Source organism: Nycticebus coucang, chromosome 3, assembly GCF_027406575.1.
Source record: "Nycticebus coucang isolate mNycCou1 chromosome 3, mNycCou1.pri, whole genome shotgun sequence".
Lineage (NCBI taxonomy): Eukaryota > Metazoa > Chordata > Mammalia > Primates > Lorisidae > Nycticebus > Nycticebus coucang.
The window spans coordinates 11,976,018-11,991,175 of NC_069782.1; the positions used below are offsets into that span (position 1 = coordinate 11,976,018).

Here is a 15,158-nt window from a genome sequence, read left to right on the forward strand (position 1 = left end):
TAGGAGGAGACCCTCTAAAACGAGGCTCCCAAGGGTGTGAGCCACTCTTCTGGACAAGTGGTATCTCTTGAAGAAACATTTTGTGCCATGCTTTTCTTCTTGGTGAAATTTAGTTCCTTCTAACAGGCCTAAGAGCAAAGTGGGTGGGTTGCCTTCCCTCCCGCTACTATCACTCCTTAATGTTTGCAAAGATCTTTTGGAGAAATCTCGTGCTATCCGCCAAGCCAAGGAAGAACGGACCTTCCACATCTTCTACTATCTCCTTTCTGGGGCCGGGGAACACCTGAAGAGTGAGTAGTGGGCCTGCGGCCTGACATGTGGGTGGTGGGATGCTGGGTCTCCTGCCGAAATGGACCACAGACACCATTTCGGAAATGAAAACTTTGGCCTTGGATTTGGAGAGGAGAGGTGGGAATGACTGCTGTTCTCTGGGTCATCCTAAGGACTTGGTCTTTGTTTGGACCATGCCTGAGAATAGCTAGGAAGGTTGCATGTGGAGCTGCAAATCATGGGGCCCTGACACTCTGTGCCATGTGTCAGAGGCTCATATGCTGGGGAAGTTGGCATCCTAGCTGCTACTCCGCAGCATGCAGAGTAGACAGGGCTCAGGGCTGTCTCCCAAACCATTGTGGTCACGCCATTGCCTGGAGCCTCTGTCAACACTTCACGGGCCCACCTTTGCCCTCCACCCATGACAGCCGATCTCCTGCTGGAGCCGTACAACAAATACCGCTTCCTGTCCAACGGGCATGTCACCATCCCTGGGCAGCAGGACAAGGACATGTTCCAGGAGACCATGGAGGCCATGAGGATCATGGGCATCCCGGAGGAGGAACAGATGGGTATGGGCTGGCCCTCCAGGGGTCAGGGCAGGGAGATTGGGGAGAGCTTTCTGACAGCTCTCATTCTTGGGGAGCCCTTTAGAGGCCAGGACCAAGGCCTTCCATGTATGAGAAAACAGTTCCTCAGATTCAAGCATTTCAGGGTTATTTGTTCCCTGTGGAACCACTGGCATTCACACAGAGGGGAACAAGGACAGGTGCTAGAAGGCCCAGGCCTGGGTCTGTGCCGCAGCCCTTGCCATGAGCTGAAAGTAGAATGTCTCGGTGGAGTGCGGCAGAGGCAGGGGACTGGTTCTTTGTGGTCAGAGAGGCCCAGAGTTCATGACAGTGTAGGGTGTGCCTGTGTCTTCCCAGCTCCCTGAAGGGACAGTGAAGAGGGCTTTTGTCTTTGACCTGCTGAAGCTGTATCTATAGAAAGATGGGGGTGTGGAGAATGTATCCCATTCTCTAGTCTACTTTGGGGAGACTGCATGTTGTGAGCAGAGTGAGGGTTAGGGCTGGAGCCGCCTCTGCTCAGACACAGACAATATGTAAGTGAACCCTGCCCGTGTTCCAATAAAACTTTATTTGTAAAAGCAGGCAGGGGCAGTGCCTGTGGCTCAGTGGGTAGGGCGTTGGCCCCATGTGCCAAGGGTTGTGGGTTCGAACCTGGCCCCGGCCAAACTGCAACAAAGAAAAATAGCCGGGCATTGTGGCAGGTGCCTATAGTCCCAGCTGCTCAGGAGTCTGAGGCAGGAGAATCGCCTAAGCCCAGGAGTTGGAGGTTGCTGTGAGCAGTGTGATGCCACGGTACTCTATCGAGGGCCATAAAGTGAAACTCTGTCTCTAAAAGAGAAAAAAAATAAAAAAATAAAAAAGCAGGCAGTGGGACCCTGGGCTAGGGCACATCTTTGAACTGGCATTAGACTTGTTAGGGGTGTTGACAGAGCTTGTGTATAATAAGGACAAGGCTGCCCAAGCTGCGGTCTCTGGAAGGCCTAGGGGGCAGGGAGGTGGGGAGCCTTTAGGCAGCTGGACCCTCCACGCACCATTAGACCAAGACTTGGTACCCCTGTGGCTCCAGAGAGTGCAGGTGATCACCCCCACTCAGGGAGCTCATCCCTGCCCCCGTCTGCTGCTGAGCCGCCCATGATTGCACCCCTATAGGCTTGCTGCGCGTCATCTCAGGGGTTCTTCAGCTTGGCAACATCGTCTTCAAGAAGGAGCGCAACACCGACCAGGCGTCCATGCCTGACAACACAGGTAACCCCTGTGGGCCTCTTACCTGAAATACGGGGCAGATGCCTGGACCTGGATTTGTTTGGGAGGAAAGTCTTGCAGAAATTGTAGATAATCTTCTCTTTTTAACATTAGGTGTGTTTTTAACCTTTGTATCTCTTGGCATTTTTTGTGCAGATGTAAAATACACATAAACAGGACCCCGCTTTTCTATTCAATTAAGCTTCACACTGAGTTAGAAAAACTTGTGATCATATAGACCAGGACTTCCCTCATCTGGTCTGAGACCAAACCATGAGTTACTACAACAGTGTGACAGCCCCAGCTTGTTGTGAGCCTTGCCTGTGAACATGTCAAGATCATGGCCTCATGTCCTCACGCCACCCAACTCAGCCACCACTGTTTCCTGGGTCACTATAAATAACTCCATTCAAGTTATTTAGCTTTTTTTATAACATGGAAAGACTTCATCTAAGTTATTTAGTCTTAACATGCCCTCCTTAGGGTCTCTGATGAATTTAATGCACACATGTGCATTAAATGGCTTATAAAAGATACTCCTGTGGGACCGCGTGCTGTTTTGTCCCCCCCAGGGCTGGGGTGGGCCTGCCTCCTCTCAGCCCTGGTTTTGGTCAGGGGCCGATTTATACTCTGAGAAGGTTGCGGCCGAGGGTGTGTGTTAAACGCAATGCCGGGACCCCTGGTTAGGGAATATTCCTCCTGCCCTTTGGGCTTGGTGGAGGTGAAGGCTCTGCCCACCAAGCTGCACACGGCCACTGAGTCTGATGGGAGCTGGGGGCTCATAGCCCTGCCCATGAAGGATTGGGGCTTCAGTTGTCTTGGTTGTGACTTCTCAGTCCCCACTGTGACTTTCTTCCTCTGCTCCAGATTGAATAGCAGGACTCTCTCTTGGGTCTAATTAAAACTTTTGTTGCTCTTTTCTTTTTGGAAAATATTAGCTGCCCAAAAGGTGTCCCATCTCTTGGGTATCAATGTGACTGATTTCACCAGAGGCATCCTCACCCCGCGCATCAAGGTGGGACGGGATTACGTCCAGAAGGCACAGACTAAAGAGCAGGTACGTCCTCTGTGGCCAGAGAATGTCCCTCAGTGGCGTAGTTGAAGGCCATTCTGGGCCATCTGCTGTCAGGCACTTTAGGTGGGCTCCCTCATGTAGTCCTTTCAATGACAAGGAGAGTAGGTGGCGTCACTCACCCAGAACACCAGGGGCAGGAGCAAGGCAGTGACGTCCCCAAGGCCTCACATTTCAGGCTGCATCTGCTGAGGCAACGTTTGTGCTGAGTGGCCATTGAGGATGGAGGCACGTGCTGTCCAGTGTAAAATGAGAACTTGAGGTCTCTGCAGCCTGACTCCTGGTGCCAGGGCCATGGTACCCACCGGCCTTAAGCCGTGCCAAGCAGCTGTTTCTCCCCCACATGCTGTCTCGCTGCGTGTGGTGCGAGAGTATCGGGAGGTTTTGCTCAGTTGCGCCAGTGAATGTGCCTGCCCTCCCCAGGACCTGTGGTCACCCCAGGGCAGACCACTTTTCCCCACTGCCAGGGGTTTCCCGTCTCCATCACGGTGCTGGTCATGGGTTTTTATGGTGCCAGTCCTGTTTTTTAAAAATAGTTCGAAGTTCACATCGGTTAATCCTTTTTGCTAAAGGTACCACCCACTGCACCCCACTCTGTGGCTGATGATAGTCTGAGGATGCTTCTGGGCACAGCCAGTGCAGGGGAGACAGAGCATTGTTTTCACAAGGCAGCATGCACAACTATCCCCAATTGTTCATTTCCCTAATAATTAAGGAAGAGGCTTTATTTTTTCATTACAAAAATGCTACACAACTGGTAAGGAAATACAGAAAAGTTAAAGAAAAGAATTGCCATAGTCCTAGCCGATGATGGTTATTTCCCGCGAGGCTTTTTTTTGTTTGTTTTAAACTTAGTTGTCAGTATAACTTTTATTATGAAGCTTTTCAAACATACACAAAACAAAGTACAGAGCATAATATACAGAGCTCTGCGTGTCCGTACCATGGAGGCAACTCCAGCAGGTAATCTTGTCTTCACCTCTCCCCCAATTGCATTCTTTTGAAGCACCTTCTGGGCATCTTATCACTTCTTCCATAAATACTTTGGTATGTTCCCATTTTATTTGGAAAAGACTTTTGTAGATTTCTAAGTTTATTGTATCCATGTCATGGGATATATAGGCCGTCCCAACTTTTCATCACTATAAATAACACCGCAGTGAAGATATCTGTGTGTGAATTGCCTTCTCATATTTAGGGCTGTTTCTCTGCAGAAGGGCCCCAGACGTGAAATTATTAGGGCAAAGCGCGTGAGGGTTTTACACCTTCTCGTGCCTGACACTTGGTTGCCCTGTGCGTCCCGTAGGCCGACTTTGCCATCGAGGCCCTGGCCAAGGCCACCTACGAGCGCATGTTCCGCTGGCTGGTGCTGCGCATCAACAAAGCTCTGGACAAGACCAAGAGGCAGGGCGCCTCGTTCATCGGAATCCTGGACATTGCCGGCTTCGAGATCTTTGATGTGAGCTCACCTCCGCAACCCGCCTCGTCACCTCCTCAGCCTCTTGGCCGCCTTCTCCCTGGCTGGGAATCCTCTTTCCCGTGGTCCCTCCATGGTCAGAGTTGCCCTATCCTTTGAATGGAGACAATGGTTGGGTGTATGTAAACAAGACTTCTCATCTTCAGCCAGAAATGCTGGAGAGAATGGGCAGGCGCTTCTTCGTTATTCTTCTACCCAATACTTACTGACCCAAAAGTCTTTGCCCATAAAGACTTTGACATCTACTAGGAAAAACTGATAATAGTGGCAGATTTAGAGATTCCTAACCTGGGATCCATGGTAGTTTTCAGAGGAGCCATGAGCTAGGATGGGGGGGAAACAACCACATCTTTATTTTTCACTAGCCTCTCATTGAAATCATACATTTTATTCTTCAATGGTGAACTGGACAGACTATACAAGCCACAGTTGTATTAGCAGTGCATCTGTTACCAGAGGAAGTGATGATCTGTCACCAGAGGAAGTCAGATACCTTTGTATCACATTCCAGTTGTTGGAGAGATCTGGCAGTATCATTCCTGTGCATCACTACCTCTAAGTTTCGGAGTTTTTGTTAATAAGAATCAGGGCTGGTTCTTGTTAATAAGGATTTCTCTGTCATAATATTTTGATACTTACATTTCAACATAACTTCTCTCCTTGGTCATCTATTGGGTGCATTTTTTTTTTTTTTTTTGAGTTGTCACCCTCAGTAGAGTGCTATGGCGTCATAGCTCACATCAACCTTAAACTCTTGGGCTCAAGCAGGTCTCTTGTCTCAGCCTCCCGAGTAGCTGGGACTACAGGCGCCCGCCATAACACCCGGCTATTTTTAGAGATGGGGGTCTTGCTCTTACTCAGTCTGGCCTCAAGCCTGTGAACTCAGGCAATCCACCCACCTTGGCTCCCAGAGTGCTAGTATTACAGGCGTGAGCCACCGCACCGGGGCCATATTGGGTGCATTTTAGCAGTCCCATGCTGGCCTCAGTGTATGTGGCCAGTACCCTAACCACTGTGCTACAGGTGCTGACCCAGATTTTTATGCATTTTAAAGCACTGTTCTAAAAGGGCTTCCCCAGAATGCTAGAGTGGCCAGTGGCCCCAGAAGGTGAAGGACGCACACCACTGGGTGTAACCAAGGTCAGGCCCGGCCTGGGGCCATCCCATCTGTAAATGCTGCAGGTTGAGGAGCCCAAGGAGCCTGTCCTACAACAGGGGCTCTGGGCTGGTGGTGGAGGCTCGGCAGCTCCCTGATGGTGCTTCCCTCCCGCAGCTGAACTCCTTCGAGCAGCTCTGCATCAACTACACCAACGAGAAGCTGCAGCAGCTCTTCAACCACACCATGTTCATCCTGGAGCAGGAAGAGTACCAGCGTGAGGGCATCGAGTGGAACTTCATTGACTTCGGCCTCGACCTGCAGCCCTGCATCGACCTCATCGAGAAGCCAGTAAGAGCTGCCCGTGCACGGTCTGCCCCCGGCACGTGCTCTGAGCTGGTTGTGGGGGAGCTACCCTGGGATCAAGCCTGGGGGCATAGACCCTGTGCCTGGAATTTTCTGGCATTAGGAACTAGTTTTGTGGAAGACAATTTTCCCAGAGACCCGGGCAGGGGGTTGGGGTGGGGGGGTGTAGGGCAGGAGGCAGAGCTCAGGCAGTGATGCTTAGTGGCCAGTCAGGGACCTGGGTTGGGGACCACAGCCTCAGAGGATACGCTCTGCACTGTGGATGCAGGCCCAGCCTCACCCAGCTGATGGGATGGGGATGTGGCTTGGGCCCAAGCATCCTTTCTTCAGTTCCAGAAGGCTTCCCAGCGCCCACCTGGGAAGTGGGCTCAATAAGCGTTTCCTCATGTTAGGAAGCAGCCATGCATTTACGCAGTAAGACTCTGTCCCCAGACGCTGTCCCTGCAAGGCTAGCACAGACACTGGGCGTTGGGTGCTTGTCCATCTCCGGTGCACATACCTAAGCTCGTCCCGTCCCCCCTTAGGACCAGCACAGCTCTGGAGCTTTGTCCTCATTTGAGGATGGATGTAGCTGGACAGCCCTTCCCCTCTCCCAGTCATTCACATTTAACGCTCTCTCCCTCCCAGTAGCAGTTGCATCACCTGTTTGTGCTTTAGCCTGGGGCTGGGGCAGCACGTGCTCTGTAGTAGGCTGAGCTATTCCTTTTCCTGGTTACCTCTTGACTGTAGTTAAATGCACTGAACTTGCATCCCCCCAGAATCCTGAACTGCTTGAATGTCAGAGTCATGCTGGAATGTTAATTTATCATTAAGGCCTTGGACAGAGTTTGCTCGGTTTAAAACAATTCACTTTTGTGATGAGTTTTTTTTCTTAAACCAATTCAACTTTCCACTTACCAAGAGCCCACGTGGCTTCCCTTTTTTGTCAGCTAGTCTGTCTGCGATGACTGGGTCTGCTTTCAGTGAGCAGAGGCCTCTGGGTCTCTGGGACTCTGTCCTCCCTGCAGGCTCATCCTGAGCAGTTGGTTTTACAGTAGGGCTGTGCATGAGCCCCACAGAGCATGTGGGGTGGCATCCCCAGGGATAGGACTGGGGGTACATGTTGGGGACAGCCTCCCAGGTAGAACCCAGCACACCCCAGGGCCAGATCCTCTGGGCAGGTCAGCGGATCTGCATGTCTCATCAAACCCAGCAGGGGGTTTGCTAGTGAATTTACTGACTCTGGAGAACCCCTGTGATGGCTGAAGCTGTCTCAGCCACAGCCTACACCCTAGGGGTTTCTTTTTCAGCTGGAACTCCTGCATTGATTGCTTCTTCCTGTGGGGGAGAGCACTGCCACGTGCTGTGGTGTTCTGGCCCACAGGCTTTAGCTTCCGCATGGGTAGAGGCCTCACCTATGCCATGCTCTGCCTCCCTAGGCAGGCCCGCCCGGCATCCTGGCCCTGCTGGATGAGGAGTGCTGGTTCCCCAAAGCCACCGACAAAAGCTTCGTGGAGAAGGTCATGCAGGAGCAGGGCACCCACCCCAAGTTCCAGAAGCCCAAGCAGCTGAAGGACAAGGCTGACTTCTGCATCATCCACTATGCCGGCAAGGTGAGGCGCGTGCCCAGCAGGGACAGCCAGCCTTCTTCTCGGTGCTCTCGGAGGCCAAGAGCCAGGAGCTCCGGGGCTGGGATACATGGCCTGAGCCTGGTTCCTGTCCAGTGCCTTACCCGAGAACGTGCCTGGTGATGCAATCAGCATTGACACAACTCGCAAAGCACCTTCACGCGGTACATGTTAGAAGCCTGCAACACATCATTGTGGCATTTGGGTTGGTTGTTGTGGTGCTGTCCTATATTACTGTTAGGGCCATCTTCTAGGGGTGGAGATTCGGCTAAAGGCACAGATCTAAAGTTTTTGACTTAGAGCTATCTGTCATTCATAAGCTGTGTGACTTTGGGCCAGTTACTTACCTCTCTGAGCCTTGGTTTCCTCATTAGGAAAATGCGAGTGAGCCCCCACTGTACAGGGTTACATGTACTAAATGAGGTCCTTGCTCCAGGGCAGGGTTTCCTGACCTCAGCACTGCTGACATGGCCCTATCATCCTTTATCATGGGGACCGTCCTTCAAGTACTAGGATGTCCCTGGCTTCTACCCGCCAGAGTCACAAATCAGGAGCACCTGTCCCTAGTTGTGACAGCCAAAAATGTTTCTAGACATTGCCAAACATGTCCTATTGTGGGGGCAGGGAAATTGCCCCTGCTTGAGAGCCCCTGTTGTAGGCAACAGCTACTGTCACCCAGGCTGCACAGTCAGCGAGTAGCAGCCCTGCCCTCAGCACTCACCAGGCAGACGTCTTCCCAGTCCACGTGCCGTGGGCTTAGGCCCAACCTAGTCTGTAGAGGTCCACGCTTAGACAGAAAGTTCTGTGCTTTTTGCATGAAGTCACTAACAGTTGTAGCCCAGACACACAATTTGACAGGGCCTGGGCCATCTCCTCATCAGTGGCAGTCGGTTAAGAGCACCAGGGGCTTTGCACCCTCATCCCAGGCCACGCGGGGTCTAAGCCTGGGCTCCAGCTTATGGTCCCCCACTGCCCAGCCTCTCTACTTAGCTTATCTGGTTCCTGAGACTGCAGACACAGCTCTCTTAAAAGTACCCATGAAAAAAAAAATAAGCCCCCCCCCCCCAAAAAAAAGAAACCTGTTTATACCATTATCCTAGGAATGCTTCCCAAGCCTCATTTCCATTACCACCTTTGAGAAATGAGCTTGTCATTAGCACAGAAGCTCACAGGAGGGCTTTTACTGGAGTATTAGGTATAATGTTGAAAATGGGTAACCACCTGAAGCCCAGCAAAGCAGCCTACACAATGAAGTCAGCTATGGTTCATTTATACCCGGGCTAGGCCACAGCAGCTAAAAGGACAAGGATGCTGCCATGGGCAGGTGGGAGGGTCGCCAAGACTGGGCTCCTGGGGATGAGGAAAGCCACACCACATTCCTCATGTTAATATCAATGCACATTTGCTTAAATGCTGGAAGGGGCGGGGAGAGCTCTGCCACTCTGAGAACAGCAGCTCTGGGCTGCAGTCATATTAGGTAGAGGGAGGTCCAGGCATTCTGCTGCTCTCTTTATATTGTTCTGGGACCTTCTGCCATGAAAATATAATGTTATGTTGCTTGTTTCATTAAGAATATATTTCCAGGCCAGGCACAGTGGCTCAACGCCTGTAATCCTAGCATTCTGGGAGGCTGAGGTGGCAGGATTGCCTGAGCTGACAAGTTCGAGACCAGCCTGAGCAAGAGTGAGACCCCATCTCTAAAAATAGCTGGATGTTGTGGCCGGTGCCTGTAATCCCAGCTACTTGGGAGGGTGAGGCAAAGGAATCGCTTAAGCCCAAGAGTTTGAGGTTGCTGTGAGATATGATGCTGTGGCACTCTACCAAGGGCAGCAAAGTGAGACTCTGTCTCAAAAAAAAAAAAAAAAAAAAATATATATATATATATATATATATTTCCAAGAAGATAAATGCAGTGCCTGCTTAGTAGAGACAACATGGACATTCAGGGCCGAGTACGGTGGCACATGCCTGTAGTCCCAGCTCCTCAGGAGGCTGAGGTAGGAGGATCACTTGCAGGAGTTTGAGTCCAGCTTGGTCAACAGGCTTAAAAAAGAAAGAAAAGATGAACATTCTGAAAAGATAAGGCAGATGCAAAACTTATTTGTCTTTTGACTAAAAATAACTATCCATTGATGTTTTGTTATATGTCCTTCCAGGATCATTTTTTTTGTGTGTGTTACCTTAAAAATGAAAGGCATTCTATTTTGTAGCTGCAACATCATTTTCTTAGCTAATCCCCTGTTAGGCATTTGTGTCGTTTTTAGTTTTTGCTCTCATACCCATTGCCTCAGGGAGCACTTTTCTGCCTCATTACCATTATTGCTCATTTCCTTCTTGGGGATGGTGATACTGGGTGAAAGGCTGTTCACATTTTCTAACTTTTCTGCACGTGGGCTCAGCTTGACCTCCAGAGAGGTGGTGAGTGCTTACGCCCTTAGAGCAGCTCATGATCCAGGACTCTCTGACTCCCAGGTGGATTACAAGGCCAATGAATGGCTGATGAAGAACATGGACCCTCTGAATGACAACATCGCCACCCTTCTCCACCAGTCCTCCGACAAGTTCGTCTCGGAGTTGTGGAAGGATGGTACGCCCTTTGCCCTCTGCCCCTGCCTCCTCCTGGCTGCGGCCAGACACCCTCCAACCTCTGCAGTGGGCCCAGCTGCAAAATAAGGGGCACGCACTCCCCCCTGATGCGAGACAAGTGGTTTCTGCCCTCCGTAGCTCCCACGAGAGAGATCTCCTTGAATCGAAGGGAGAGGCCTCCCTGAGCATGCAGCCTAGCCAATTCCTCTCAGGCAGAGTGCTGCCCAGGCCATGCTGGCCACGCACAGCCAAGGTGCTTTCCACCCACATGTGGGAAGTTACAAGGCGGCCCAAGCCTTGCTGCATAGGATTCCAGCCCCCGCACCTTAATTGCATTTCCACCTCTATTCCTTGGTGGGCTGGTTGCTTTGGAGTTGTTCTTTTTAATTGTTTCTGTTGGTTTCTCCCTTTCCTCTGCCTGGGTTTTGCTTTGACCTCTCTGTTGCAGAGCTGCAGAGCACTCAGAGAGCCTATTTCTATCAGCGCTTTCCCATTCTCCACCTAGAACCAGGTGACTGGCACCCGAGTGCTGTCTCTTGTGTGTGCTGCTTCCAAAGCTGTGTAAGGAGCGCTTCTGCTGAGTTTTTTCACCGCCCATGGCTCTTCCTGCCTGCCTGTACCCCAGATCTGCCACTGGGCTGCTGGGCAGGCTCCCCCCACTATGTCTACCACAGGCCTCTGGTGGAAAACCAGAAAATGAGGGGCTGTTGTGGGTATTTGAGAACTTCATATTATCATCTCAAAACCAAGACTTAAAAAATTCATATCCTCTTTATAGCCTCACCTTTAAAGGCAGCATTGTGCCGCTTGAATGCCTGCATGTGTCTCGGCATGAGGTCCAGGCACTGTGCACACAGCTGTGCGCCTGGAAGCTGAAGTGGCCTTTGTGTGTTTATTCTGCACTGCACTGGCGGGGGACAGGACACACTCAAGTAAAAGGACCAGTTAACCAACTTTCTTCTGGCTAGCCTGACTGGTTTTCACGAGCCACCGGGGCCAGGGAACCTTCTGTAGCCAGGAGCATCAGCCCTGTGGGGGGTGCACAGTACAGATCCCTCACGTTGTAATTGGCTGGTGTTAGGTTCCAACATCACTCCTGGCTTCTGTCTCAAGCAGTGTACTTTCTGCTGTCTCCAAATAAATAATAGATCTGGCCGCAAAGGAAAAGGAAATGGGCTTGGTCACCCAATTCATAACTTTTATATTCGGTGATGGAAGGCTTACAGTTTAACATTAGCCCTTGCTTAAAACTGCTCTCAAATCGCTGGCCACTTTGGTTTGGTTTGGTTGTTTGTCTGTTTGCTTTTGTTTTTCTGCCTTGAAGGTTGACATTCATTGTCTTGCTGCTGGGCATGAACTCCCCTGATAGGGGTTGCTTCCTCTGAGTGTTGGTTTGGATGATAAGAGACCTGTGAGCCAGGAGACAGTGATCCTTGACTTTGGAACGTGATGGTTGAATATAGTTCTTTGGAGCTCTGTGCTTCTCCCCCAAGGGCTGTGGCTCTAGGTCCCTGATTTAGAGACCTCTGATTTAGATACAGGGGATTCTGTGGGGCCCTGTGGACATGGCAGAGGGCCTTAGAGCTGCCTCCTGGCTCCTAGCCTAGTGCTCTTGGGAAAAGGTCAAGGTCAATGTGAATTCAAGATACTGAATTTCTTTTTCAACTGGGACCATAAACTACATGTTTGGCACCCCCTGAAAGCCAGTCTGGTGGGGTTCTCTTTATGCCAGGTTACACTCCCAGCTGTATTACATATCCTGGGAATAGGAGCTTCCAGAGCAGCTGAAGGCAGCTGATAGAAACATGAGGCAGCCTCAGAGGGCATGCCACTCCCCAAGAGATAAGCCTAGTGCCTTGGCCTTCCCTGCCTTGGCTTCCTGTGCAACATTTGGGGTTGATCTTAGCATCTTGTGTAGGTTCCAAGCAGAAGGTGTCTGCTGTTCCATTCCGTCTCCCTCTTCCTCCATCCTGACGTCTGTCTGCCTCTGTCCTGTGTGCTGTGCCCCCTAGCTGGGATTGCTGGGTACTCACATGCTTTTGGGTGGCCTCCACAGTGGACCGCATCATCGGCCTGGACCAGGTGGCCGGCATGACTGAGACAGCGCTGCCCGGGGCCTTCAAGACACGGAAGGGCATGTTCCGCACCGTGGGGCAGCTCTACAAGGAGCAGCTGGCCAAGCTGATGGCCACGCTGCGGAACACCAACCCCAACTTTGTCCGCTGCATCATCCCCAACCACGAGAAGAAGGTGTGGCCGCTTGGTGGGGTGGCACAGGCAGGGCACAGCTGTGCGGGGCCCTCGGCCCCATCTGTTCCCCCAGCAGAAGCACACACTAGAGTCCTCAGTGGGCCAGGGGAGCCCCTCTGCAGGCTGCTCAGTGTTTGTTGTACCCCACCTTTCCTGCTGGTTCCAGTTTCATTATAGCAGCTCTCAGAGCTGTACTTAGCTGTCAAAACCTGTGGGCTGCAGTGACTCCCTTCCCTGGGCAGTTACCGAGTAGATTTCAAGGGGGCCCGCCTGACTTTTCTCCATCAGTTCCTAAGCACAGAAGCAGGACCATGTACCTGTGTGTTCTTCCCTAGGCTGGTAAACTGGATCCCCACCTCGTCCTGGACCAGCTGCGCTGCAACGGTGTTCTTGAGGGCATCCGTATCTGCCGCCAGGGCTTCCCCAACAGGGTGGTCTTCCAGGAGTTCCGGCAGAGGTGAGCCAGTGCCTGGGCCCACTGCTCCCTGGGAGGGGCCCGGGCGGGGGAGACGCTCCACCTTCCACACAGAGCTGCGCCTGGTCAATTCCACTCTTTGTTGAGAAGAGGCTTTTCTCTATTTGATTACTAAAATGAAAGTCATCGTGTTAATTTTAACTCGACAGTGAGCCCTAGTGACAGTAAGGGTTTGTGGTTGTTTCTTTTTTTTATTATGATTTTTTTTTTTTCCATATACACATCTCTATATTTATATATTAGATACAGGCACGGGGAGGTGGGCAGGGAGCACTGGGCACTCCACATGCCTCCAGCTTCACTTCCGCTCACCCACACACAGACGCAGCAAGGGTGTTAAATGTGGCAGCTTTGAGGGGAGGGGGTTTGGGCCTGGCCCTATTCCTCAGGGATACTAGCCCTTGAGACTTAGGAATGCTTCTTCGAGGAAATGAGGTGGGTTTTAATGAGATGAGTGAAGCAGGGCTTTCCCTGCATCCTTACTCAGGGTTTGTGGTTGTTTCTTTTCTTTTAAAAGAAATTTTAAAAGAATCAGCCAGAGACTTGGGTATTAAGGAACTTTATGGAAATGGAAGTTGTAAAGCGTGGTGGCTTCTTGCTGTATGTGCGAAGATAGTGATGCTGTCCTGTTTTGCTAATGACTGTGTTTAGTGTCACTTGCTGTTGTGATGCAGCCCTTTTATTTCTTGGGCCATTCCTATATATTAGCAGCTCCCTGCAGTGTCCCAGGGAAGCTATGAGCATGGCTATCCTGAGGTTACGGAAGAGGGCAATTAGCAATTAGTAAGCCCAACCTACAGCTCACCCCCGCGTGGTTGCAGGCCTTCTGCATGAGTTTCCCTTCACTTTCTGGAAAATAACCAAGCCTTCCTGTGTCATTCAGCCTAAGGAAATTGCAGGGAGGGATTTGCTGAATGTCTTCTTTCCTTAGGAGAATTTGTGAAAAGAATTCTACATCATCTACGCTGCTGGAATGATCTTTATCGCTCTTGAAATTCTAGGCCCCGTGGAAATGAAGCAAGGGGTAAAGTGACTGGACTTTTCTTTCTTTCCTCAGGTATGAGATCCTGACACCAAATTCCATTCCTAAGGGCTTCATGGACGGGAAGCAGGCGTGTGTGCTCATGGTGAGTTGAGCGGCCTTCCCCACCCCTCTGGGTGGTGGCCCTTTAGCTGGTGAGTGCTGTATGGCCACAGCCTGCCCTGCTGGACAAGCATCCTTTGGTGGGGAGATGCCCAGGTTGTGTCATCCCTTCCAGTGGTCTAGTTCTGACTGGCAGGTATCCTAGGCAGCCACCCTCTCAGCCCCCAGGTAGTCAGAAGTGGTGTTTAGCACCGGGACAGGGAGGAGGAGGAGGAGAGAACTGTGGCCATGGCAGGGCCCTGTGGTAGGATAGCGTCTTCCATTGGGGGACGTTCTCCTGCTTCCTTGCTCACATCTCAGATCATGCTCAGTGTGGCAGGCAGGGCAGCAGGCCCAGAGCACCACGACCAGCCCAGAGCCACTGGCGTCTCTGCTTCTCAACATCCCCCTGCCTCTCTTGCCCCCAGCCCCTAGCACAGTGCTGGACGTGCAGCGCATGCTCTGAGTTCCGGGCACGCGAGTGATGGCCCTGCGCTGACTCAGTGCCAACTGGGGGCTGGATCCTACCCCTGGTGCTTGTCCCCACTTCCCAGCCATCCTGTCGTTGCTGGCGAGTCTGCTGACTGTGGTCTTGTTTTGCTTTGCGTTCTTTCTAAAGAATCAGAGCAGACAGGAGTTTGGGGATGGGGTAAAAGGAGGAAGAGGAGACAGCTCCCTGCTGCGGGATGCTCGGCAGCTGTGGGGATGAAGGTGGGGACGGTGCTTCCAGCTGTGTCTGTGGGCCAGTCTTCCCACAGAGCTGTGGCTCATTGCTGCCCTGATGAGCTACGTGTCCCTCTGTAGGTGACCCTCTTAAATCTGGTTGTAGAGGAGGGTGATGCTCTGCCCTGTGAGGTCTACAGGGGGTGAGCCATGGCGTCTGTCCTTGTGGATGGCCATGGCTTGCTGTTGGGCTGGGCTGTTCGTCCCCACCTCCCCTGGTCTTCCACCCTTCTACCAGGGTCTCTTCCAAGACCGCCAGGGCTGTCCGTGGGCACTGAGGGTCCCTCAGATCCTCCCACTTG

The 15,158-nt window shown here is 51.7% G+C and overlaps 1 protein-coding gene across 2 annotated transcripts in view; it reads left to right on the plus strand.

The window, feature by feature from the left end:
• MYH9 (myosin heavy chain 9) overlaps positions 1–15,158 on the plus strand; it is a 91,882-nt gene that overhangs the window by 57,628 nt on the left and 19,096 nt on the right. For both annotated transcript variants that reach the window (XM_053585780.1, XM_053585781.1), the window contains 11 exons: positions 192–290; positions 699–842; positions 1,989–2,084; positions 3,020–3,138; positions 4,460–4,612; positions 5,904–6,077; positions 7,511–7,684; positions 10,172–10,286; positions 12,342–12,535; positions 12,871–12,992; positions 14,068–14,137. In XM_053585780.1, the coding sequence (XP_053441755.1) occupies positions 192–290; positions 699–842; positions 1,989–2,084; positions 3,020–3,138; positions 4,460–4,612; positions 5,904–6,077; positions 7,511–7,684; positions 10,172–10,286; positions 12,342–12,535; positions 12,871–12,992; positions 14,068–14,137 (1,460 nt within the window). The remainder of the gene's footprint in view (positions 1–191; positions 291–698; positions 843–1,988; positions 2,085–3,019; positions 3,139–4,459; positions 4,613–5,903; positions 6,078–7,510; positions 7,685–10,171; positions 10,287–12,341; positions 12,536–12,870; positions 12,993–14,067; positions 14,138–15,158) is intronic.